This window comes from Capricornis sumatraensis, chromosome 16 (assembly GCF_032405125.1).
Source record: "Capricornis sumatraensis isolate serow.1 chromosome 16, serow.2, whole genome shotgun sequence".
NCBI lineage: Eukaryota > Metazoa > Chordata > Mammalia > Artiodactyla > Bovidae > Capricornis > Capricornis sumatraensis.
The window spans coordinates 52,545,580-52,571,563 of NC_091084.1; the positions used below are offsets into that span (position 1 = coordinate 52,545,580).

At 46.9% G+C, this 25,984-nt stretch overlaps 1 protein-coding gene across 3 annotated transcripts in view; it reads right to left on the reverse strand.

The window, feature by feature from the left end:
• Positions 1-25,984, reverse strand: part of CLPB (ClpB family mitochondrial disaggregase) — a 138,801-nt gene that overhangs the window by 23,752 nt on the left and 89,065 nt on the right. For all 3 annotated transcript variants that reach the window (XM_068988823.1, XM_068988822.1, XM_068988821.1), the window contains 2 exons: positions 13,472-13,569; positions 302-416 (listed from right to left, as the gene is read on the reverse strand). In XM_068988823.1, the coding sequence (XP_068844924.1) occupies positions 302-416; positions 13,472-13,569 (213 nt within the window). The remainder of the gene's footprint in view (positions 1-301; positions 417-13,471; positions 13,570-25,984) is intronic.

The following is a 25,984-nucleotide window of genomic DNA, read 5'->3' on the forward strand; positions in this document are numbered from 1 at the left end:
GTAGATCAGATGAAGGTCAGACAGAAAGAAGCCTTGAGCAAATTACTCAAGTGTTCTGCCTCAACTTCCTCATCTGTAACATCAGGATTCAATGGGACCAATCTCACTGGATTGTTGTAAGGATTAAAATGACATGGCGTACGCAAAGAGCTTAGAACACTGCCTGGTACACAGGAAGCACTCCACAAATGCTATGCTGTAATAACAACAGCCCCTTCTCCTCACCTTGGAGGTGGCAGGACCACACCTCACTGCAGCAGACCACAAACTTCTACACCCTCTTCGGTGCGCGTGTACTCACCTGCGCCCACTGTGGCGATGGCGCTCTCCTGGCCAATGATGTGCTCCTTCAGCCGCTGCTCCAGCGGAAAGCGGCGCCGCTCCTCGGCTTCCCGCTTCCGCTGCTTCTCTTGGTACTGTGGAGAGAGACAAGAGATGGAAGGCGGCTCAGGAGCGCCGGACCCAGGAGGACCCTAGTTTCATTCTATGCCCCCAACCCAGGGGGAAAAAGTAGAGGGTCTGGGTCTCTGGGGGTTCTGACAGACAGCTCTGGCTCATTCTTTTCCCAGTCCCTCGTCTGAGTCCTCACCTCATTTCCCTACCTTGGTGGCCACTGCTCAGGGGTCCTGGCTCGCCCTGCTAGTAAAATAAGTACTGCTAGTATTGGGTTGGCCAAACGATTCTTACAGTGTTTACACAAGATCTTATGAACTTTTTTGCCAACTCAATAGATTAACTCTTGAGTCTGGAGTCTGACAGAAGACTTGGTTTGAATCCCAGCTCTCTCACTTATAAGATGTGACTACCTGGAGCAAGTTACTATGTTCAGTTTTCTCCTCTGTAAATTGGGGATTAAATATGATGCTGTATACAGAATGTGTCTAGCACTATCGCTGTAAGTACTAAGTGCTTACAAATATATAGGTTCCTTTCCTTTTCTGCTTACCCTCTTGAAAACCATTTTGGTTTTCAAACCAGAGCTATGAACACCCTCCAAGTCAATGATACTGCATTTTTTCAATTAAACACAACTGTTCAGCAATTGCTATATTCGTGGCACTGTGCATGCCATGATGGAAAGGTGGGGAAGGGGCAAAGAGGAAGACTGGCCCCTGGCCCCTGGAAGGTTTAGATGATGCTGAGTGCCTGGCAGGTAGGTGTCTGGCCTCTGGCTTGGTGCATTTCAGAAAAGACAGAAGCAGGAGGCTTGAGCTTTGTCCCACTGAAAGGGAGGGGAGAAGAGCCAGGTCTTGCTTTCAAAGAGCTCTAAGTCAGGCAGGGGAGGCAAGGCATGCATGGTCTGTACATGAATACTTTTCAGGCAGGATCAGCCGTTTCCCTTGTGGTTCTAAAGCATGTGTGCCTATATCTAGCCCTGTACCTATCACTGAAAAAAGTTACTTGAAAATGAGTTTGCTGCATATTTGTGATTGTCTTACGAATCAATTATGAGCCCCATTTTACTCACTGCTATTTCTGGCATGGGTCCTGGCACAGTGGAAGCAGCTGGTCAATGTTTACAAAAATGAAGTTGATGACAGATACAAAGAGGAATTAACAGCTAGATTGGGTGGTGTAGGAGTACGGAGAAGGGAAGGATACATAAAGCATAAAACATTTCTGGGAGATGAGAGGCTTGAAGGAGCTGGAGTATTGGGCTAGTTGGGAGCTGTGGCACTATCTGGAGACTGGGTTGGGGGGTGAGTTCATGGGTCTGATGATAAAGCATCGATGGAGGCCAGGCGCTGGGGGCGGGAAGCAGGTCTTAAAGTGAGACAGAAAGACCTGGGTCTTCCGGGGACTTCTCTTCCCTAGGGCTCCTGTAACACTGACAGCTTTCTAGAAAGCGAGCTGCCAAGGTAAGGCCTTGTCACAAAAGTGGTGGCTGCAGATTGCTCTTGTGGGCAGAGTGGATGAAAAATACCTGCTACTTGGGCAGTGTTTTCCTGTTATGGTAGTGACCTTGACAGAAGTTAAAAAAAATAAATAGCAAACAATCCAATTTTGGCTGTTGCTATCAGTCTGTAACTGAAAGCTCCCATCAGTCCTGGGGTTTCATATGGAGCAATAATTCGGCGCCAATCCCAGCGGAGCAACGCTTGCCGGTTGGAATTCAGCACGTCACTGTGCAGCTCCCTCAGGCACTACATACATCACCTGGCTCTGCCGACTGCAACCATATATCTGCCTCCTCCTCCTCCCAGTCCACCCAGCCCCTCTCAGCACTTGGGTCCACTGGGCTGAAAGGCTCTGATGGAGAGATGCATACATACAGGCTGGTACAGCACTGGCCAGTGGCCTAGCCCGCCTGCAGTCAGGCAGGATGCAGAAGGAACCTGGCCTCCGAGAGTTTGTGAGGTCTGTTTGTTAGGTCACTTCCCATCAGGGATGGGTATTCCCACTCTGGGCCTTTTGTTCACACTGCTCCCTCAGCACATAAGTCTTCTCTATTCCCACCCACCTCTAAGTGATCTTAAATACCAAATTGTCTAAAGAGACTGTTGCCCTGGCACCTCCAGAGCACTTATTTAACTGCCTGTTTCTGTCTCTTTACTCCACACATGAGGAAGTAGTGACAAAGACCATGCTCTATTCATCCCTGTAACTCCAGCACCTAGCACAGGGCCTGGCTCACAGAAGGATTCAATTTGTGTTGGCAAGTGAATGAAGTGACTGCCATCTGTGAGATGGCTGCCGTGTGCCGGGCATGGTACTAGAACTTTCTGTGTAGTGTCTCACTGAATTCTTACAGCAGTCCCCACATGAAGTTTGACACCTTTCTGGCTCATAGTGAGGCACATTGTGTGGCAGAAATAAGCCAGCTTTGCCCCAGAAAGACCTGAATTTAAACCTCACCTAATCTACTTGGGCTTCTCAGCTGGCTCAGTGGTAGAGAATCCACCTGCCAATGCAGGAGACATGGGTTTGATCCCTGGGTCGGGAAGATCCTCTGGAGAAGGGAATGGCAACCCTCTCCAGTATTCTTGCCTGGGAAATCCCATGGACAGAGGAGCCTGGAGGGCTACAGTCCGTGGGGTCAAAAAAGACTGGACACGACTTAGTGAGTAAACAACAACAACAACAAATCTACTTAATAGTAAGCTCACCTTGGGGAGTTCATTCAACTCCCTGAATTTCAGTTCCTCATCTCTAGCAAGGCAATGGTACTCATACCTACCTCACAGGACCCTTGTGGGATGCTGGTGAGAATTAGAAGCACTGGGCAGGTCTCTGGCACACAGCGAATGTACATGCAGAAGTAGCTGTGTGAGAAACTCAGTGGCCAACAGTATCTGGCCTGTGCAGGCCTTTGATAAACTGCTAACTTCTTCTTTACTGCATTTTGATAACTAATTTTCTAACCCAGCGCCTTTGTTTTTGTTTTGGTGCTCAGTTCAGTTCAGTTCAGTCGCTCAGTCGTGTCCGACTCTTTGCGACCCCATGAATCGCAGCACGCCAGGCCTCCCTGTCCATCACCATCTCCCGGAGTTCACCCAGACTCACATCCATCGAGTCCGTGATGCCATCCAGCCGTCTCATCCTCAGTCGTCCTCTTCTCCTGCCCCCAATCCCTCTCAGCATCAGAGTCTTTTCCAATGAGTCAACTCTTCGCATGAGGTGGCCAAAGTACTGGAGCTTCAGCTTTAGCATCATTCCTTCCAAAGAAATCCCAGGGTTGATCTCCTTCAGAATGGACTGGTTGGATCTCCTTGCAGTCCAAGGGACTCTCAAGAGTCTTCTCCAACACCACAGTTCAAATGCATCAATTCTTCGGTGCTCAGCCTTCTTCACAGTCCAACTCTCACATCCATACATGACCACTGGAAAAACCATAGCCTTGACTAGACAGACCTTAGTCGGCAAAGTAATGTCTCTGCTTTTCAATATACTATCTAGGTTGGTCATAACTTTCCTTCCAAGAAGTAAGCGTCTTTTAATTTCATGGCTGCAGTCACCATCTGCAGTAATTTTGGAGCCCCAAAAGATAAAGTCTGACACTGTTTCTACTGTTTCCCCATCTATTTGCCATGAAGTGATGGGACCAGATGCCATGGTCTTCATTTTCTGAATGTTGAGCTTTAAGCCAACTTTTTCACTCTCCTCTTCCACTTTCATCAAGAGGCTTTTCAGTTCCTTTTCACTTTCTGCCATAATGGTGGTGTCATCTGCATATCTGAGGTTATTGATATTTCTCCTGGCAATCTTGATTCCAGCTTGTGTTTCTTCCAGCCCAGCGTTTCTCATGATGTACTCTGCATAGAAGTTAAATAAGCAGGGTGACCATATACAGCCTTGACGTACTCCTTTTCCTATTTGGAACCAGTCTGTTGTTCCATGTCCAGTTCTAATTGTTGCTTCCTGACCTGCATACAGGTTTCTCAAGAGGCAGGTCAGGTGGTCTGGTATTCCCATCTCTTTCAGAATTTTCCACAGTTTATTGTGATCCACACAGTCAAAGGCTTTGGCATAGTCAATAAAGCAGAAATAGATGTTTTTCTGGAACTCTCTTGCTTTTTCAATGATCCAGCGGATGTTGGCAACTTGATCTCTGGTTCTTCTGCCTTTTCTAAAATCAGCTTGAACATCAGGGAGTTCACGGTTCACGTATTGCTGAAGTCTGGCTTGGAGAATTTTGAGCATTACTTTACTAGCATGTGAGATGAGTGCAATTGTGCAGTAGTTTGAGCATTCTTTGGCATTGCCTTTCTTTGGGATTGGAATCAAAACTGACCTTTTCCAGTCCTGTGGCCACTGCTGAGTTTTCCAAACTTGCTGGCATATTGAGTGCAGCACTTTCACAGCATCATCTTTCAGGATTTGAAACAGCTCAACTGGAATTCCATCACCTCCACTAGCTTTGTTCGTAGTGATGCTTTCTAAGGCCCACTTGACTTCACATTCCAAGATGTCTGGCTCTAGATGAGTGATCACATCATCATGATTCTGGGTCGTGAAGATCTTTCTTGTACAGTTCTTCCGTGTATTCTTGCCACCTCTTCTTAATATCTTCTGCTTCTGTTAGGTCCAGACCATTTCTGTCCTTTATCGAGCCCACTAATTTAATCTGCATGGAGCCCCACAGATAAGGGGAAGAAGTGCTCTGGCTTAAGCAGAAGCCAGGAGTCAAGTCCATTAGGATGCCCCCATGGACCCAGGGTGGCTCCTGAGGCTTCTCCCCAGGAACCCTGAGTCTGTGGACAGTCTCAACACTAACTGAGTTCTCAGGACACCTCCACTGACTGGGGTGTCTCAGCTGTGCCTGTCAATTTCTTTTACATGGTAGAGAACTCTTCCTCTAGGTACTTTCCATCCACTGGTTTGTGGGGCCTCACAAAACACACCTTTTTTTCCTTTGCTGCAGGCAAAGCTTAACAGGAGTTTCCCTACCACTCTGTTGGTTTGGGTACCACCATCATGGCCTCCCTGAGTCTTCTCCAGGGCAACATTTCTACCTTTTGTAACTCTTCTTCAGCGTCATCATTTTAGGTTGTCTTAGTACTGTTATTTTCTTGAGCAATGGGAAAGGGTTCTGGACTTCTATGGGGGTGAGCGCCAGGTCTCTCAGGGGCTCTCTAAATAGTACTGGGAAAGAGTCAACCTATGGCCTAAATTTGAGCACACCCTGATTCGAGTACAACCCCCTTTACGCCTGGAGTCGTATACAGCTCTTCAGAGAAACTTCTGAAACTGGACCAGACTTTTTCATAAAAATGTACAGGACAATGGGATTAAACTACATATGAGGTTTCTACTTCATGCTCTTTCCCAAATGCTTAGCACAGAGCTTATATTAAAAAAATATGTTGAGGACTTCCCTGGTGGTCCAGTGGTTAAGAATCTGCCTGCCAATGCAGGGTACAAGGGTTTGATCCCTGGTCTGGGAAGATTCCACATGCCAAGGGAAGCCTGTGCACCACAACAACTGAAGCCCATGCTCCACAACAAGAGAAGCCACCACAATGAGAAACCCACACAAGCAATGAAGAGTAGCTCCCACTTGCTGCAACTAGAGAAAGCTCACACGCAGCAATGAAGACTCAGGCAGCCAAAATTAAAAAAAAAATGCTGAATGAATGAATGACTTTTTAATAGTGTGAGCTACGAGTTCAGGCTTGTGGAGAGCTAACCAGTGGAAGAACCTTGGGAAGGAAACTACTAGGTCTGTATGTATTTTCTTTGGGAGGAAAGAGAAGGCCCTTGGTAAGGGTCCATGAATGTGGGCTACTGTTGTTCCTGGGTTCTGAGGAAATGAGGAGGAAGGCTACAGGCAATGAGGTCAAGGCTCTGCTTCAACAGGGTTCCAGTGGAAGAGGGGACAGGGTAGGTGACCCAGCCTGCAGAAGCAGAGGACACTGGGTGGAGACGCCCTAGAAGGAGGCCACCAGGAGAGCAGGAGTGGGAGAGTGACCATCTTCTTAATAAAAGCCACATGCAATTAGTTTCAGAAGCCCTCACCTGGAGCCAGCAGCAACCAGCTCCCTATGCTGCATCTCGGCTGGATAATCGCAGCCACTGGTTTTCATCATTCTTGATTTAATATGGCACCCCTCCTGGCTCTGAGTGCATTTACAGGAAAGAGCTGGGAGGCCGAGGCGAAGCCTAGCTGGGCTCTCGTTAGGAGGTGGGTGGCTGGGCAGAGCAGCTCTGTGGGTGACAGTTACAGGGAGAAGGGTATGGCAGCACCCCTGCTGCTGGGCATTACTCAGGGAACAAATCTGATAATAAGCCTGGCGATATGTTCACTGAGAGGGAAGCTAGGGCAGGGGTGGTTGGCAAAAGGAGACCCTGGGAGAAAAACAGGAAAAGTGTGGCAGAGGGAAGAAAAGAGGCCAAGATGCAGCTTGCCTTTAGAGGGAGGTCAGGGCACAGAGCCCCCTGGCTTCTCACAGACTCAGATATGCCCCATCCTCCTGACTCCCTGGATCCACCTCAACTCACATCATAGTCAGGGCTTCTACCATGTCCTGAAGCTGGGGGAGGCAGAGAGGCCGGGGTGGGGAGGTCAACAAAGTGGGCAGAAGATGAGACTCGGGGGGCAGGTGTGGGACGATGGAAGTCCTGAGAAGAGGGAGTGATGACAAGAGGAGCACAGGGGGTCCAACAAACGAGGCTGGGAAATGTAGAGCAGACAGGAGGGGAGAATGGGGGATGAGAGGGGCACCTAAGGGACCTGAAAGTCTCCTGAACTAGCTCAGAGTCCACATCTGTATTGAGGAAAGCTGGGTACAGTGCCGGCATCAGTCCCATGAAGACTTGGTGACCGCTATGTCAGCATCCCAGGGTCCATTCTTTCCTCCACCTGATCCTCCTTTTGCTGCCAGACCAATATTTTTAACATGTTAATTGGATCATGTTGCTCCTCTGCAAATAGCTGGGTTGCCCCAGAGAGAAGAACGGCAAGACGGTTAAGAGGGGCAAAGAGGGGCTGAGGTGAGAAAATGGGTTGTATGCTCCTTAGCGTGTCACATCGGGAGGTACGTGATGATGATGTACCTGTGACTGAGGATGTTAATTTTGATCATCTGATTAAGGTGGGCTGTGCCAAGTTTCTCCATCATCATCTTCCCCTTATGTAATTAACACGTGTCTTGTAGGGTGGGACTCAGAGACTGCGTAAATAACCTGTTACTCCTCAAACTTCCACTCCTTAGTCTGAGTATGGATTGATGAATCTTGCCTGATTTGGGACCAGCTGTTCTAACACTCACAGCCCTAAGGAGGTCAGAGGATCTCCTCCCTCATCATCCAGAGAGGAAGTAATTAAAGCAGGGTCCCACTGGTAGCAAGTACTAAAGGCAGAACACTAACTCCTGCAGTCTGACTCAAGTGTCTGCACCTTCCACCCTGGAGATAAGAAAAGACCCGTTCTTGCCTTTAGGGAGTTCAGAGCCTATTTAGGGAAAGGAGATTTAAAACACAAATTTCATATTCCTACTTTTAGCATGGGGATACCTAATGAATTTATTGAAAATAAACACCAGAGGGTGTTCTTTCCAGAAATGCACAGCCTGAATTGAATCATAAAGAAACATTAGACAAACCCAAATTGAGGACAGTCTACAAAATAACCAGCCTGTACTTGTTAGAATGTCAAGAAAGACTGAGGAACTGTTTCAGATTAAAGGAGACTAAATAGACATGACAACTGAATCCAACTTTGGATCCAGAATTTTCTTTCCTTGTAAAACGAACTATTGGGACAACTGGTGAAATGTGAATAACATCTGTAGATTAGTTAATATTAATGCTCTGATTCTGAGAACTGCATTGAGGTTATATAGAAAATGTCCTTTATTTTTTAGGGCATTCATACAAGTATTTGGTGGTAAAGGGGATCATGTATATATAACAAATAGTTCAGAAAAATTATATGTCTTTATATTATTCATCTCTATATAATAAAGCAAGTACGATAAAATGTTAACAACTGGTAATATGGGTGGAAGTTTATGGGAATTTGTTGTACTATTTTTGAAGTTTGTAAAAATAAAAGTGAAACAAATCAGGACAATGCTTACCCTTGAGGGACAGATAGTGACTGGAAGGGAGTATGATACAAATGAATGCTTGTAATAGTCTACTTCTTGATTAGGTATATTCAGTTTGTGAAATTAATAGTGAGCTGTATAGTTATGAGTACCTTATACAAATATATTTCAACAAAAAAGTTTTTAAAAGTTAAAAGAGAAAGAACGCAAAGGTGTATCCCCATAAAGCATGGAGCGCTCGGTCTGGCCCGTGGAGAACCTCTAATCAAGGTCGGATGGTGTTGCCTGGGCCAAGCACAGGGCCAAGCATGCAACACACCAGCCCCTGAAATGAGGCACAAAGCAGGGAGCAGGCTCGGTGAGGCAGGGAAGGGGGTTTCTCTCCATCCTAGGCCAGGCGGAACATAACCCTCTACGTTCCTGCACACCTCACCCCTTCTCTCCTGATGGCTTCCTCCAGGTCTGATGGGAGCACCCAGGCGTGCAGCCCGGAATGTGGGGCCCAGGGGAGCCCTGCATCCCCAGCTACTCCTGCAGCAAATGAAAAAATACACAGACAGGAAATGTGCTTGTGATTCTGTCACTGGGATATGCAAATAAAATATATATGATAGACCTATCTGCCTAATATTCCTGCCAATTCATTCTCTGGGTGTGATTAAAATGAGCAATAAATTCCTCGAGAGTCTCGGTGGAGTGAGGATCTGGGAGTGGAGATGCGGGCTGCCACCAGAACGTCCCCCTCAGCTGAATATTCATCATGGAATAGCTCCCCATATTTTTGTTTTATCTGCCATCATGTGCACAGAGATATATTTCCACCTCTCTGTTGTCTCTTAGTTAAGATGTGAAAATGGTCTAAGCTTTAAGTATTAAACCCTTCAGCTTGTGAAATCCTTCAAAGTGAGATCACAGGTTACCTTCTCTATGAAGCCTGCCCTGCTCATTCTGCCTGGAGGTGATCCATGCTTTCTTGAAACCCCCACAAGCTCTGTGTGGACCCCTCCTAAGGCAGAAGTCAGCCTGTGGGTATCAGAGCTAAGAGCGCCTGCCTCTCCTGATCTTCCTCTCCTGATACCCAGCTCAGGAGACAGGAGCTGGGCTTCATCCACCTCTCGATCTTCTCAGGGGGCCTAGGAGGCTTCCACACAGAGAGACTGCTCAGAGAACTAAGCAAATAAGCCATGAGAAACAAATCATTTAGGCCACTTAAAGTGACAGAGATTTTTAGATAAGTGACATATTTTAAAAGGCAGAATAAAATTAAAAATTAGGCTTATGGATAATTCTGAAATGGGAAAACCATCAAGAAATAATAAGTGAAAAAACACAGATTCTAAACATGGAACTAGGGTCATAACTCAAATACCTTCAGGACCAAGAAGGAAATATAAATGCCTGACACGTAAGCACATAACATGATAGGAAACAGTCACCTGTGGCTGGAGAGCCCATATTACAACCTCTATGGCATTACACTCACATTTAAAAAAAACTCTGAATTGGCAAAATAAAACGTGGCTGCCAGTTTTGAGACCCATGGTTTATACAGTAGGCAATCAACCAGGCTAAGAAAAAAAAAACCCACTTATGTATAGATATGGTCCAGAAAAGGTAAATGTAGAATCATAAGAGGAACGGTCTGATTTGTATCTCAATAGCTGCTTATAATAGCCTGATTTTCAAAAGTCATGTTTTATTTTACCTTCAGTTTTCTCACCTGTAAAAGGGGGGTAAATAAGAGCTACCTCATAGCTTTGTTACAACATTAGAAAAATTATATATTCGAGCACCTGGCAGAGTGTCTAGATGCACTTGATAAATGGTACCTATTACTATAAATAATTAAAAACATTGATAATAGTTATGTATAGGTAGTAGGGCTAAAATGCTTTTAACTGAGATTCAGTTCAGTTGACATCTCTTTCAGGAAGCCTTCCTTGATCTCCTAGGCAGGATTAGAAGCCACTGTGGGTTGCCAGTCCCTGGCCTTCCCTGGGATGATGACTCAGTGGTGTCACACTTTACTGGTCTGTTTCCTCATCAGACTGTGAGCTCCTTGAGGGGTTCACCCAGATATCTTCTTCCCACCTAGCCCAGAACCCGGCATACAGATGTCATTTATAAATATGCACGGACTTATTTAATTACCTTCATTTTATACTGTCCAGATTTTCCATAATGGGAAAGATGGCTTTTATAATTACAAATTTTCTATAAAGAGTACATATTTGACTATAGAGAGGCAGGTGAAGGTGGAAGAGGCTGAGCTCGATGGCAGGGAGATGTTGGATGGACAGAAGGGGAGGAAGATAAGATCAGAGTGGTGGTAATCCGTGTCTAGACAAAGAGCCAGGACATGAGGTCTGAGGCTGGAGCCTCAGCACCCTCCAGGCCTGAATCATTATGTCACTGACATAGGGCCTGAACTCAAGAGCTGAGCAGCTGCTGCTTACTTCCTGGCCGAGGGTGACATAACCCAATATAAAGCAGTGTTTCCCCCCTGAAACTCTTCCTCACAGTTTTGAAGAGGTAGTTTTTTTTGCAGCCTGGAGAAAAAGAGCAGAGTGGAAAGAATGGGTGACCATGGAGATGCTGAGCAACTGAGAGAGAGACAATGCTGCTGACGTCCAGGAGAGCTGAGGGTGGTTCACGTGGGCGGAATCTGAGGGGACCCCAGAGCAATCAGGTAGAGGTGCTCAGCAGACAGCTGAACATTACAGAAGAGGAAATCCAGCCTGGGTAAAGGGATCAAGTGCAGAGAGGTGATGACAGAGAAACAGTCTTCATGTTGAGAGGTGACAAAACCCCTGGCTGGCTTTGAGTGGTCTTCTAGCCTCAAAAGGCAGCCCCTGCCCTGGGTCACAGCTCTGTGCGGGGGCTCCTTCTGGCAGCAGCCACCCCCCATTAAGCCTGGCTCTGTCCTAGCCCTGGCACTGAATCCATTTCCTCTCCTCCCCTCCTCCTCACAGCCGTCTCTGTGCCCACGTGCAGTCTCTCCTTTCCTGGCCAGATGCCCCACTGCCTTCAGCCTTTTCTCATGGCATAGTTCTGCTTGCCTCCTTGCCGCCCACCTCTGCACAGATTCTGAGAGCTCAGTCTACTCAGAAGGTAGCCCTCTGTGGTCTAGAAGGATCTGACTGGCACAGAGGCAGCAACTGCCACTTACTCATTTGGGACACTGACTTTGTATTGATATGGCTGACATCAAGACATTTCCTGGGCAGCCAAATTTCATTAGGGTCCCTCAGCAGCCCCAACCCTTCCATCCCTGCTGATATGAAGAGGTCTGTTCTCCTGCTTTACGTAACCAGACCGGTCCTGGCGCTATGTCACACAACCTGACAAAACAGGTGTAATTTTGGCCAAGGGCAGCGCTGGCTCTCAGGGGACAGTGGCTTGGCCTGAAACAGGAGATAATGAAGGGGATGCAGTCCCTGAGGTGATGTGAAACAGTGCTCAGGGATTTCCTTAGAGAATAGGGGAAGCTGACCCAACTCTAGGGCAGGAACATGGGATTAACTGTGTCCAATAAGTTGTGAGTGGAAGTAAAGGGTCCTACTTCCAGGCTGAGCATGTAGCTGCAAGTGGGATGCCCTCCAGGGTGCTCTCTCCCAGAGGGCAGCTGCTCTGCCGGTCAGGTCCCTCAGCATCGCGGATGAGCAGAGACCGCCTCTGCTGACCCATGATGGATGATGGACGTGCAGCATGAGGTAAAAATGAATCTTTGTTGCTTTAAGCCACTGAAATTTTGACTTGTTACAACAGCATGACCTAGTTTATTCTGACTGCCACACAGACCAGCGGTATATTGAATGGAACCACAGAAACCATTCAGTCACAGTGTTTTCATCTCACAGAGGTAAACTGAGCTTCAAGAGCAGAAGCCCTTGCCCGAGGTCAGTCAGTCAGTAAGGGGGTGGGATCACAACCCCAGCTGAGTGCTCAGTCAGGTGACCTAACCTAAGTGCTCTTACTCAAGACACACAGAGTATCTGCCACTAGGTGGGACCTGCCACTCTTAATCATCTCAAAGTACTGCAGCCGATTTGCCAGAGAGATTCCACGAAGTTGGAAAAAACCCAAGATTGACAGTCAGAAACCAAGCCTTCCAGTTCCTGTCCTGCCAGTGAACTAACCTACTTAGTAACAGTTTTGATGCTAACTGGCTCTGGGACCAAAGGCAAGTCACAACACACCCCTGGGCTCCACTTTCCCCAGGAAGAAAAGAAATCACCTGATCGAGGTTTCAGAGATTTAAAATGTGTGCCCCATAGCACAGCCTCCATGGAGGCTACCCAGGGGGAAAGGATAGGCTCTCCTTCAACCAGAACAGCTCTATTTTCCTCTGACTTATTTATTTTACTTTGATAAGATTTCCCATCACCAGACTTGATGGTTTCTCAGGTCCCAGCTCTGACATTTGTGATTCTAGTTCTTAAGATTCTGCCAAATACTTTCTAAGTTATAGCTGGGTGGCTGAGAGGAGCAGAAGGCAGCCTGTTTTTAGAAGATTCAAAAGTCTGGATGAGAAAATCAAATTAAGATGAAGACTGTTTTGCCTCATACTCTACACAAGGACCTCTGGAGTATATATGGAGGGAAGGGGTCAGGGAAACTTCTAGAAAGAGAGATGATGGAAAAGAGTTACCTGATGAGGCTGCAGAGTGCATGAGACCTGAGGAAACAGTACTGAGGCGAAGATTTTGTCCTGCTATCCCCTCTCCTTCATGGAAGAAGCTGGAAGGCTCAGAAACTGAATTTAAAAGTTAGTCCTCAGAAGCCAGAAGTGGCCCAGGCTGCTTCTTGGTCAGGAAAGGGGATGCCTCCTATTGATAAGTGGAGGCTGGATTTGTATTTAAATAGACAATAATCCTCTAAGGAGAAGTGGCCTTTGGTGTAGAGTCTGACATAATTTAATGAGTGAAAGATGAAATGAAGCATGGAGTACCCACAGGCCTTCTCCTTTCTTTGAGACTTACCTTGGTTTCAGAAGTCCTTAAAAGCTTCATCACCTCCCCTTCTCGAGCATAATCCAAGGGTGTGTGTCCCATTTCATTCCTCTGCAAGGGATTGGCTCCTGACAGGAGGAGAAGGAGAAACAGAGCCTTTGTGAGTGATCAGTGGACCCTCAGCCTTCCCTGGTAGGTAGCATAGGCCTTGACTTCAGTGTAAGGAATGCTCACAGAAATATGGAGCAACAAAACCTAAGAGATTGAAACACATGTCAAGCTACTCTGAGAGAGGAGCTCTAGGTCCTCTCTGACACAGAAGTAAGGGTATTAAGGCTCCTACAGGTGCATGCATACGTGCAAAAACTCACTACCCACATAGAGAGGTGCCACACACACAGATGTGCTATACACACACATAGGTGTGCTGTGCCTACAAAAATATACACAGCTGAACATGCTAACACATATACCAATACACATACAGATTAATACACCCCAACTCCAATGCATTCTTCATTAAAATGTCTGCATTATCAAATTTGTTTGTACACAGATGAATATTCATTCACAAAATCCACACAGAAATCTAAACCACAGAGTATTCCAAGTAATGACAAGGACCCTTCTTTCTGCTCTCTGCCTCTTCCTCATGCTCTCTTTTCCCTGCTCACTTCCTGCCTGCTAGAGTCGGCTGAGCTCTGGCCACCATCAGCAACCCAGCTGTGCCAGCCCTCACCTGCGCTACTTGTTGCTGCGTGTGCACTCAGGCAGGCGTCTCCTCTGGTCACTGGTTCCCATGATTTGAAGACAAAGAACTTTAAGTATAAAAAGAAGAGGCTTGCTTGGGGCCATGCATCTACCGTCTCTCATAAGTGCCGGCAGCTGATGAGCCTGTGTAAAGTGTCTGCTTGGTGTAGAGCCTTGACAGTCATGGAAGATAGGCTACTTTAACCCCCACACTGTCAGAATCTCCTCCCCAAAGCCCATATCTGGGCACCTCACTCTCGTCTTCGAAAACTGACCATTCCATTCAGTCTGTCCAACCCTGAATGAGCTGGGACCCAGGACATGGAAGAATCAGATCTGGTCCTGCCCCAAAGCAACTCCTCAAGAATTATGTGTTAAATGGAACATTAAAGTAACAAACAAATACTCCTTGACTTTTATTGCTAAGAAGTGTGTTGTCTATACTTAAAGAAGGGTTAAGACACATTCCCTGCCATGAGGATGTAGTAAGTTGGCTAGGGACACTAAACACACAAGAAAGGCTGCATCACCATGAGGCCTGGCTCAGAGGGGATATTCAGTCACTGTTTGCTGATGGACAGTAAAAATCAGTGTTTCTCAATCCCAGGCTGAGGCAACATTCATATCATGATACAAAACCATTCCTATTGAAACTCTCTGCTTCTTTAAGGACTGTAAACTCATCAACAATGAGAGTCATTTATTAAGCATTTACACATGGCTGTCTGCCGCGGCTACAGAGGAAGCAGCGTGGTAGGAGGAGGGGAAAGGAGCAGAGAGAGTGAAGCATGACCCAGACCAAGGAAGCTTATTATCAGTAAGAAAAAATACTTTTTAACATGATTCTATTTTCTAATAGGAAGCTAGTACAAAATAAAATATTTAGATAATTTTAAACCACAATTCACATACCTTTCAGGGTACACAATTCAGTAGTTTTAAATATACTTCCATCATCATATAAGCCTCAGCAGTATCTCATTCCAGATCATTTTAATCATCTTGAAAAGAAACCCTATCACCATTATCAGAGACATTCGCCACTTCCCCCAACCCCAGAAACCATTAGTCTGCTTTCTGTCCCTGTATTTGCCTACACTTGACCTTTCACATAAACGGTGTGGTCTTTTGCATCTGGCTTAATTTGCCATGTTTTCAAGGTTCATCCATGATGTAGCACATGTCATTCATGCCACAACATGAATGTAGGAATATAGCATGTACTTCATTCTTTTATGGCTGAATAATATTGCATCCTATGGACATACCCCATTTTGTTATTCATCAAGCTCAAAAACATTTGAATTGCTTTCCCCTTTTGGCTGTTATGAATATGCTGCTATGAATATTTGTGTACAAGTCTGTTTGAGTGGATGTATTTTTCTATGTCTCTTGAGTATGTATCTAGAAGTGGTGATGATAATAATAATAGCCACTAGTGTTTACTATGTACTCTGTATTTTATATATATTATCCACCATCTTGAGGGGTAGAAATTAAAATTGCCCTGCTATAGAAGTGGAAACTCAAAGGAGATAAGTAGCCCAAGGTCACAAAGCTGGTGATTTGCTTGGACCAGGAGTCAAATCTACTCCAGGTTTTCTTAACTACAATTCTCACACTCCCACCAGGGCAGCCATAATACACCCCTGGTGAAAAATCATTCCATGATTTTCACTGCTTATAGGATAAAATGCAACCTCCCTAATGAGGAGAGTGTCTTCCTAACTAGTAGGCAAGTCCTCAAAGCTCAGCTGGAGCCTCATTCTTCTTTCAATTCTGTTGGTGCTTGCTTTCTGGGCACTGTGTATCAGGGCCCTGTACATAGGGAGATGGGAGACTGCCAAAGCCAATGAAGAGTTGTTTTTTTTCTAAAATATTTCTTGATCATTCTGCAGCAACTGATACCTTGCCCACTCTCTCCTTTGAGTTCTATAAACCACTTTTCAGGTTTTCCTCACACCCCTGAGACCATTCCTTCTCTGTCTCTTCTGCAGGCTCCTGGTCCCATCTTTTAGATTAGGTGCTGTCTAGAGTCTAGGCACAATCCCAGCTCTCCAGAAGCTAAAAGGGATGAGAGACGACCATGCAACAATAGCTCAGGCCGAGTGTGATCAGTGTGCCGAAGGAGGGACACCGGGCCTGTAGAGAGAGGTGCAAGAAGACCACAGTGCTAAGGGGCTTGCTCTCCTGACCCAGTTTTCCCAGCCAGCCCTGTTCTGTCTGGCGCTCAGCACTGAAGGCTTGAGAGGCAGGGGCAGACAGCATCGGCTCTTTCCTCAGAGCTCCTGGACCACAGCTAGGGCTGAAAGAGAGCTATAATCACTCAGTGGAAAGGCCTCTCCTCTCTGAGGCAGCCTCAAGGGGAGCTCTGTCACTGAATATGGGCTAGAGTGGCAGAGGGGTGGTCTGGAAGGGAAAGAAAAGAAGAGCAAAGAGAAAAAGAGAACTGGGTAAGAGAGAAAAAATAGGAGAGCAAAGGGGAGGGGGAGAGGAAGAGAGGTGAGAGAGGAAGACAGTGGAAGAAAGAACAGAGGGTGAGATTAGCTGCTTCAAACAAGTGCTGTCAGTGATCTATATTTGCTTACAGAATGAAAAATGTGTGCCATAAACATTGGCCACTGAGTAATTTCTAGTAGGAGTTGTGTCACTTCTCATAAAGGATGGGATGGGACAGGTAGGACATTTCTGCACCTGGGCCAGGGATGCCGTTTAAAGCAGTGCTGGGTCTGTCTCCAGCCCAAGAGCTCTCACCCAGGTTCACCCCAGCTACCCCGAGGAGGGAAGCCAGCTAGGCTCCCCAAGGTCCTGGAGCCTCGGGTCAGCACGTCTGCTCCCAGTTTAGGAAAGCTGAGGCTGGGGCGCCATGGGTAATGTCCATCTAATATTAGTCCCTCAGCCCCCGAACCCTTGCTCTGATGTTCTGACTTGACTAATTGCTGTAATAATTGATAGAACCTGACTTCTACAACTGATCAATTTCACCTCCACGACCAACAGCCACACACCATTACACTCCAATAAATAACCACGTTGGGCCTCACCCGCCTGCCCTCTCCAGGGGCATCAGGATGGCCCATGCCCTGGCCTGACCTCACCATGCCTCCCACCCAGGGCCCCCCCGGGCCAAGCAGCTGGTCTAGAGGGTCAGGCTCCTGGGAGTAAGTCAGAGGGCTGGGCGGAGGTGGGGAGAGCTAATCGCAGGCCATCCGTCACCTCCCACTGGCTGTCTGGGGCTGGGGCCAACACCTGGAGCACCCCAGGCAGTATAGTGCAGGACTCCTCCTCTGCTCCAGATTAGTGTGTCCCAGCTTATAATATTTGATAAATAGCAGACTGGCTTCCTGGCAGCACTGCTGCGGCTGCGCCTGCCCGCTACAGCTGTGGAAGGTCACTCATTGGGGAAATATGTTTCTGTCAGTGGTATTGAAAAAAGTTTAGTGGAGTGACAGGCCTCAATTTTTCAAATTTTATTAACTCCATCCTCTTAACCATTTGTCTTGAATTCCTTCAGATTCTGGGGGATCTGTCAATAGGGCTCGGGCCAGGAAAGTAGGATGGGGGTGGATGGTCATGGACAGGTCCTGGCTGGTGCCAGTGACAGGCTGGGGTCTCAACACCCAGGGCAGGGTAAGGCAGTGGAGCCGGTGTTGATGGGAGAGAGGGCCTGGCCCACGGGGGCCCAGGGAGCCTGCTACTCTTCTCTGGTACAGCACCTGGCTTAGGTTTGACAGCCTTACAGGCTTTCTGAGGCGAAAGAGACCTTAATGGTGAGTTCTTCCAATTCCCTAAGAAGAGACCTGCCTCGACTACATGTGGAACAGGTGGGTCACCCTGGCTTCCTCAAGCATGTCCAGAGCCCCGTTCCAAGCTCATGGCCTGCCAAGGGGTTTCCCGCACTAAACTGAGGCAGATTCTTTTTTCATAAGCCCCAACCTCTCTCTCTAACCCCGCTCTCACCTTGGACTTCCTATAAACACCCATTCATCTTTTAAGACTCAGTTCAGGCTCCTTCTCCAGGAAACCTTATTTCCCTCTCACCCCAGATTTGGTGTGATCCTTTGTGCTCCATGAGCCTTTCTGCTTCTTTCTTCCCACACTGATCACTATGTTGTAACAGTCTGTCTCCATACAGGACTGAGAACTCTCAGAAGTCAGGGTCCAGCACAGAACACATGTTCAGTAAGATTTACCAAATGAATGGACTTCTTTCCAGGTGTTATCTTTCAGAGCCACACACAACATGGCCATTCTTCCTGCCCTAGAAAGGCCCTTCTCATAGCAAGTGAAGTATGTGACCATGTTCCTTGTCCCCGTGGACCAAAGTCCTCAGTCTCTTTGCTAGTTCTAAACCTCTTCGTCTGGGTGGCAGGTCAGGTCAAGCCCCAACACCCTCTATCTAGCTCCGTGGTGGGAAGTGGGGAGGAAGTGGTTGCAGAGAGAGGCCCATTTGCCCTTCCTGGGGAGAGTGTGGAACGAGAGTGAGAGATGGGATTCAGGTCTCCTGACAGCAAGGGGTTGACAGCAAGTCTGGGGTGGCAGAGGGGAAAAGGCATGTTACTCCCTCCTCCCTTGACACCACTCTGTTCTGACTTTCTGCTACCTCTGTGTATATCAAGACAAGACAATGATGCAAAATGCAAAGAAGAGAGCTTAAAAAAACAAAAACACCAAACCCAGTAACTGCCCTATACAAATGTGTGAGGCTATATTATCAATAATATTGACAGGCTCCCCTACTCCCTCCCACCCCCGCAGTCCTACTGGCCATCCTGGCCTTTGAGGGATCCGGATCTACCACACCTGGTTTTCATGACTACCCCCTTTCTCCACCTGCAGCTGCCTCCCTGTCCCTGAAGAGTACACGGCCTAGAAGCCAGCACGGATGGGGGTTACTGCTCCCTGGTTGTGTGACTAAGGTCTTGCTTCACTCCTCTGGTGGTCATGATCACAGCCCTACCTACCTCAAGGGGTTCTACTTGGACTGAATAGGATGTGTAAAAAGTGTAAAAAGATAAAAAGGTGGGGGGAAAAAAGACTGTACAAGCTGTACAATGTTTGTAATAACTTATACATTCATTCTTCCAAACATTTCCATGTGTTTTTGGGACCACACTACTCAGTTTGTGGATCCCCAACCAGGGAAGCACAGTCTCAACCACTGGACCACCAGGGAAGTCCCATTTTTACTGCTGACTCCTTTAGCACCTTCATCCTAATTTTTACTATTTCAACAGTCTGTTTAGTATCTCCAATTAGAAGTTACTATTGAATAAGGGAAATTTCCCCCATTATCAGAAGTATCAGTGTGGAGTGATCCATTCTCTTCGGCTGCGAGCTCCCCATCAAGGAAGCATTCTGAGATGGGGTGGCCACACGAGAGAAGCCATGTGCCTGCCCCGTCTTCATGCTCACCTTCACTCACCTCCATACTACTCCTCAGGCCTAGAACCCTGTCCCTCGTTTCCCTGACTATCCAGACCCTACTCCTTCTTCAGGGCCCCTTCTCTGGGAAGCCTCTCCACCCCTCCAACTCTCAGTGCATATCATCCATGGGCTCCTATTATCCTCCCACTCCTCCTGTTTCTGGGAGTCCACCTGTCTAGTCTTCCCAGCTAGTGTGTGTGTAGCTCCTCAGGTCAGAGATGCGCTGATTCTCCATGTGTCCCCAGAGGCTGATGCTGAGAGAGAGGAGCCCTGTCCAGGATGCTGCAGGAGGCACAGCAGTACTGGGAATGGAGCTGTGGTTCCTGAACTTTCCCCTAGACCACACTGAGCATTTCCAACAGAATCTGCACACATCTGTACATGCGCACCTGAAGGTATGCCTCCCAGGTAACCAAGAACCTTTACGAAGCACTGACTACATGCCATACACAGTGCTGATTACTTCCTCCTATTTAATTGTTAACAAGAATTTGATATGGCTTCCCTGGTGGCTCAGATGGTAAAGAATCTGCCTGCAGTGCAGGAAACTCAGGTTCGATCCCTGGGTCAGGAAGATCCCCTGGAGAAGGAAATGGCAACCCACTCTAGTGTTCTTGCCTGGAGAATGGCATGGAGAGAGAAGCCTAGCAGGGCTATAGTCCATGGGGTTGCAAAGAGTCGGACACAACTGAGCGTCTAACACACAAGAATTTGATGAAGAAAGCAGGAGAGGTATTATTTTTTCCATTTTACAAATGATTTAACTGAGTCTGTTAGAAGAGCAAGGTGAAAGACAAGCGAACATGTGTTGGGTGTTAAGGCCTTTATATGCAGTTATTTACCATACAAAGACTCCTAAGAAAATAGAGGCTTAGAGAGCTAAAATAATTTGCCCATGGTCATTCAGCAGATAAATAGTAAATCTGGGACTTCTTAAACTATTCTCTTTTTGAGAGAAATATATGTTTGAAATTTTACATAATAAAATGTTGATTTCTTTTTTTAAAAGAAGCCATCTGGTTTTTCCACCACATTGTGCTACTTTCCAAAGGTCCGATGACTCAAAAAGAGGGACAAATCATCTTTCCTCTTCCCTACCAACATGCTCAGATGCTCCAAAGCCAAGTTTGGGGGGTGTTTCCAGAGGCAGGTTTGGGGTAGACAGTTTTGTTGAAAGGGTACAAAATGGAACTCCTTTTCTTCCCAATCAGGACGACCCTCTCCAGGGTGAATGATGACCCACATAAGCTGGTCCCCAGGTCATTTTGAAGTCTGAACCCTCTGACACACAGTCTGGTGGATCCCTGTCTTCAGGGAGGTGGATTTCTAAAGTTCATGGAACAGAGAGCTTTTGCCTCCTGGCTGGACCCAGCCCTCATTAATCACTGATTACTGACTTTGTGGCAGGAACAGCCACACACAGCGGAATCTGACTGGTTCTTGTCCGCAGGGAGAACCCAGATTGGTAGGAGACAGATAGGGACAGAAACAATGACAATACAGTATGGTGTCAGGGGGACAAGGAGAAAAGGATGATGAATCCCCTCCCCTCATTACAAGGGAGACATATCCTGGGGTGTCTCAGGACAATCTTGAGCACACAATGGAGAAATGTGGGCCAAGTGCCATTCAGTGTGGAGGGTTCGTAAGTGACAGTGGACTAACCAGACCCAAGGGGCAGGGTGGAGTGACAGACAGATCAGAGGTCACAGAAGAAAGTTTCCAATGGCAGCACAAAGACTTGGTCCTGGTTCAGTATGTTCACCCCTGATATGGGGATCACCTAGTCACCAAATCTATACAGACTTCAGATTTGCGTGGGAAGAGGTCCAAATACATCTAGAAGATGGACATTAAGAGCTAAAACAAACGAGATGAAAATGAATGGCAATAAATGGGTAGTCATGGATTTGGGATGACAAAGTAGAGATTGTTCTGGAAGAGTGACTGAGATAGGAAATGGTTTAGAAGCCATGTGGAAAAACGTGGTTTAAGGAACTGGAGGTTTAGGCTAGAGGAAAGATAGCTCAGGAGAACATGCCTGCATTTTCAGGTATTTGAAGGGCCATCACGTGCAACAGGGACTAGATTTATTCTACATGGACCCAACAGTAAAACTTTAAGACCTTGCAAGCAAATTTTGGCTCAATATTAGAAACTGCTAACCATCAGAAAATCCAAAGATAGAATGTGAGCAACCTCAGGAACAAATGCGATTCCCCCAGCACTGGAAGTGTTCAAGCACTGAATGGATGACTGTGTGGCAGGTCTACTATTTACACATCCGTTTACAGAGGTTTTATCAAGATTGTTAATTTGTGTTTCTGCATCCATTCAAAGATACTTCCGGAGAGCACTCTATGTGTCTGGCCCAGTGCCAGGTGCTGGGGACACAAAAGTGAATAAGACAACCCTGTCCTTGCCCTCAGGGAGCTCCTGGTCCTGTTGAGAGCAGATGGACAAGTTTATTTCAACAGTAACTTGTGTTGTGATTACAGGCCTCAGCACAGGGGAGGCTGGCTTCGGCTTAGGTTAAATCAAAAAGTTTCTGTGGAAATTCAAACACGTTTGGTTACCAAAGGCCATGGTTTAATCAAGGTCAAATCACTTCTGTAAACCTACTATTGGCTGTGGAAACAGAAGTATACACTGAAGCACAGTCTGTGAATGTTTGTGCTCGATGTCTTGCTCTCAAGAGCCCAAAATAAGTCGCTTCACATGTCTGACTCTGTGACCCCATGGACTGTAGCCTGCCAGGCCCCTCTGTCCATGAGATTCTCCAGGCAAGAATACTGGAGTGGAGTGGCTTGGCATGCCCTCCTCCAGGGGATCTTTCTGACACAGGGATGGAACCCATGTCTCATGTCTCCTGCACTAGCAGGCAGGTTCTTCAGCACTAGCGCCACCTGGGAAGCCCAAAATTTGGTTTTTGGCTGGGACTGTTTATGTGTCTACAGATTGTCTTACAAGTGGCTGTGGTGTCAGGGTGAAGTGATTTAGTCAGGAGGCCTACCCAACTCTCCATTTCTTACCCACCCTATGGGGACTGCTTCAGCACAGACATAAACATGCTCCTGCCGTTACCTTATTGCACTCATCACATGGGGAGGCTAGAAGGCTTGATTCAGGGATATGATTGGATTTTAAATCCCAGTCTCCCAGGATTTTAATTACTGGTCTGGGGCAGCAGGGCTAGGCGCTGGCTGCCTTTGGATGGAGGAGGTCGATACGCCACTCCACAACATATTGAGCCACAATGCCTGCAGACTCTATTGCTCTATTTAATCATCTTTTGCAAAATTTACAGTGGAACAGGAGGGATCAATACGGAATTTATCACATTCTCTTGTAAATATGAGCCGGGAAAGAGTTCCAGGCAGTTTGTTACTGAGTGGGAGGGAACATGTCTGTGTACAGCTGGGCATTAGGAGATGAGACAAAATCCATACTTCTTGGCATAAGCTACAGACGCTCAGCCAGTCTCTCTGAAGCCTGAAGACAAGCTCAATGGGAAGAACACTGATTCATTCACTCATGTGATCAACCAACCAACATTCTAGATCACCTATTTCATGCTGAACCCTGTATAAGGTTGAGGAACACAACTGGAGTTCTGCTCTTGAGATCAAAATCACAGATTCCACAGTGGCTCTGCCACTTACTAGTGGTGGAACATGGGCAAGTTATTTAACAGCCTAATGCCTCTGTGCATGCATATGGAAAACATAGGTAATAAAAGTGTTAAACTTGCAAAGATCTTTTAAGTATTGAAAGAGATAAAGCCTTAGTTCAGAGCTTGGTACAAAGTAAGAACTCAATAAATGACAGCTATTATTGTTTTTACTATAATTATCATTATTAAGCACTCCTTCCTATAAAGTGTCTCACTAATGGTATACGTGCAGAGATGGAGGTGTTGAGCAGGGAGCCAGCCCCCCTTTCTCTTTAGTAGACGGAAGGGAGACTGAGTGGCCTTCCACAGGTTAGAGACCTAGTTAGGGCCCTACTGGCAGCAGAATCAGAGGAACAGAGGGAAGAGAGAATAAGAGGAGACACATGCTAAGCTCTGCTTTTTGAAACTTCAGTTGTAATCTTTAAAACAATAAAATAGCTTCTGAGGGAATTTCCTCGTGGTCCAGTGGTTGGGGTTCCATGCTTTCACTGCAGGGGGCATGGGTTCCACCACTGGTGGGAGAACTATGATCTCACATGCTGCGCAGTATGGCCAGAAAAAAGAAAAAAAGGCCTCATTGCTGTGGGGTAGCAGCGTTAGAAATGATTCACTTCATGCGAGCAAACCAGGAAGTGACAAGAAGAGACATAAATGAGTTGGTTCTTGAAGGCTAAGTGGCTGTTTGATAGGTGGAGAAGTGGGGAAAGGGCATCCCAGTGACAGAAAAGCAAGCAAGCAAAGGTCTTGAGGCAGGAAAGACTCCCTTCAGGGAATGAGGAGCTGAGTGGGCCTATGGCAGAGACAGCTCCTGTGTGCCCAGGCCCACCTGGCTGCAGACAGGGCCCTGGTTAGCCTATCAAGTGCTGGTCCCAATCCTGAAGCAATCATCCCCAGCTGCTCTTGGAGATAGGGTGGAAGAAGATTGCCAGTGGACAGCAGAGAGATGTGCATACTGAATTAGACATCTGAGCGTTATCTCACAAGCGTAAGGGTCGCTAAGAGTCGGACACGACAGAGTGACTTCACTTTCACTTTCCACTTTCATGCATTGGAGAAGGAAATGACAACCCACTCCAGTATTCTTGCCTGGAGAATCCCAGGGACAGGGGAGCCTGGTGGGCTGCCGTCTCTGGGGTCGCATAGAGTCAGACACGACTGAAGAGACTCAGCAGCAGCAGCAGCAGCAGGTTTCCAAACAGTGGAGTAGTGGGGTTTTGCAGGGTAAAGGTTGGTTTGGAAAGGAGCCTAGAAGTAGGGAGACCAAGAAGTCTTTTCCAACAGTCTAGGTGAGAGGGACAAAGTCTGAATGACAGTATGGGGACAGAGGGGAGAAGATGCACTTGAGAGAAAACTCTAAGAAAGATGAGTGTGGTAAAAAGTGAGGGCGAAGTCATCAGATACTTTTAAATCCTTTCTTGTTTGGGTGATAGGTATTGATGATGCCATTCACCAACTAGGAAATATGGAAGAAAGTCCGGGGGACAGGGCTGGGTTTGGTTCATTGAGTATGGGAGGTCTACAGAATATGAAGCATCACAAACTACTAGAGACACAAAAATGCCTGATTTGGTCTATGGCAAACGTGTAGGCTGGTCTGGTTAGAAAACAGGTAGTACAAAAACATGGAGATGAACATTCAAATGTATCTCACATATACAGTTAGGTGAGCAAAAGGGCAAAAAGCAAAAACTCCTGCCAAGAATTTCTGCTCAATGCAACCCTAAGGCAAGCGTTTTCTAGATGAGGGATAAAGAAGGCTGAGTGCTGAAGAACTGATGCTTTCACTGTGGTGTTGAAGACTCTTGAGAGGATCTTGGACTGCAAGAAGATCAAACCAGTCAATCCTAAAGGAAATCAATCCTAAACAGTCACTGGAAGGACTGATGCTGAAGCTCCAAAATCTGGCCACCTGATGTGAAGAGCCAACTCATTAGAAAAGACCCAGATGCTGGGAAAGCTTGAAGGCAGGAGGGGAAGGGAACAACAGAGGACGAGATGGTTGGATGGTATCACCAACTCAATGGACATGAGTTTCAGCAAGCTCCGGGAGATCGTGAAGGACAAGGAAACCTGGCGTGCTGCAGTCCATGGGGTCACAAAAAGCTGGGCATGACTGAGCAATTGGAACAGCAACAGATGAGCAGCACATGATCTAAGTGTTGGAAGTAGGGGGATCCTTAGCTCATTTTCATTTGGGGTGAGTTTCCTGGAAGTTGTGGGCTTTCAGGAGGCCAGCCTCATTCCCCACTCTCTCCATAATCCAGCACACACTATCCTCAGAGGTGGCAGCAGGCTCTCTGACCAGAAAGCAACTGGGAGCAACTGTCAGTAGGGAGGGAAAGATTCTGGATAAAGCAGAGTTCAAAGTGGACTATAATAAGAGCTCGGGTCCCCAGGCTTCAGCACCCCTCCTCCCCCTTCTGCAAAGACAGCTGAGACCAAGGCAGCCGAGCCTGGGGTCTGGGCTGAATTTAGCAGTCATAATTATACTGCTGACGTCTGGGGCACAGCCACAGTCTCTGCAGAAGGCAGCAGCTTTTGTTCATGCGCTAAAAACACACCATCCGCAAACCTGCTAATCGTGTCTGCTCCCATCTAACAACATTGAAGGGAGGCCGAGGAAAGGGCACACAATGCCCACACATCTGGCTAATTCAGTTATGAGGCCAATCAGTCTTGATGGGTTGTCTATA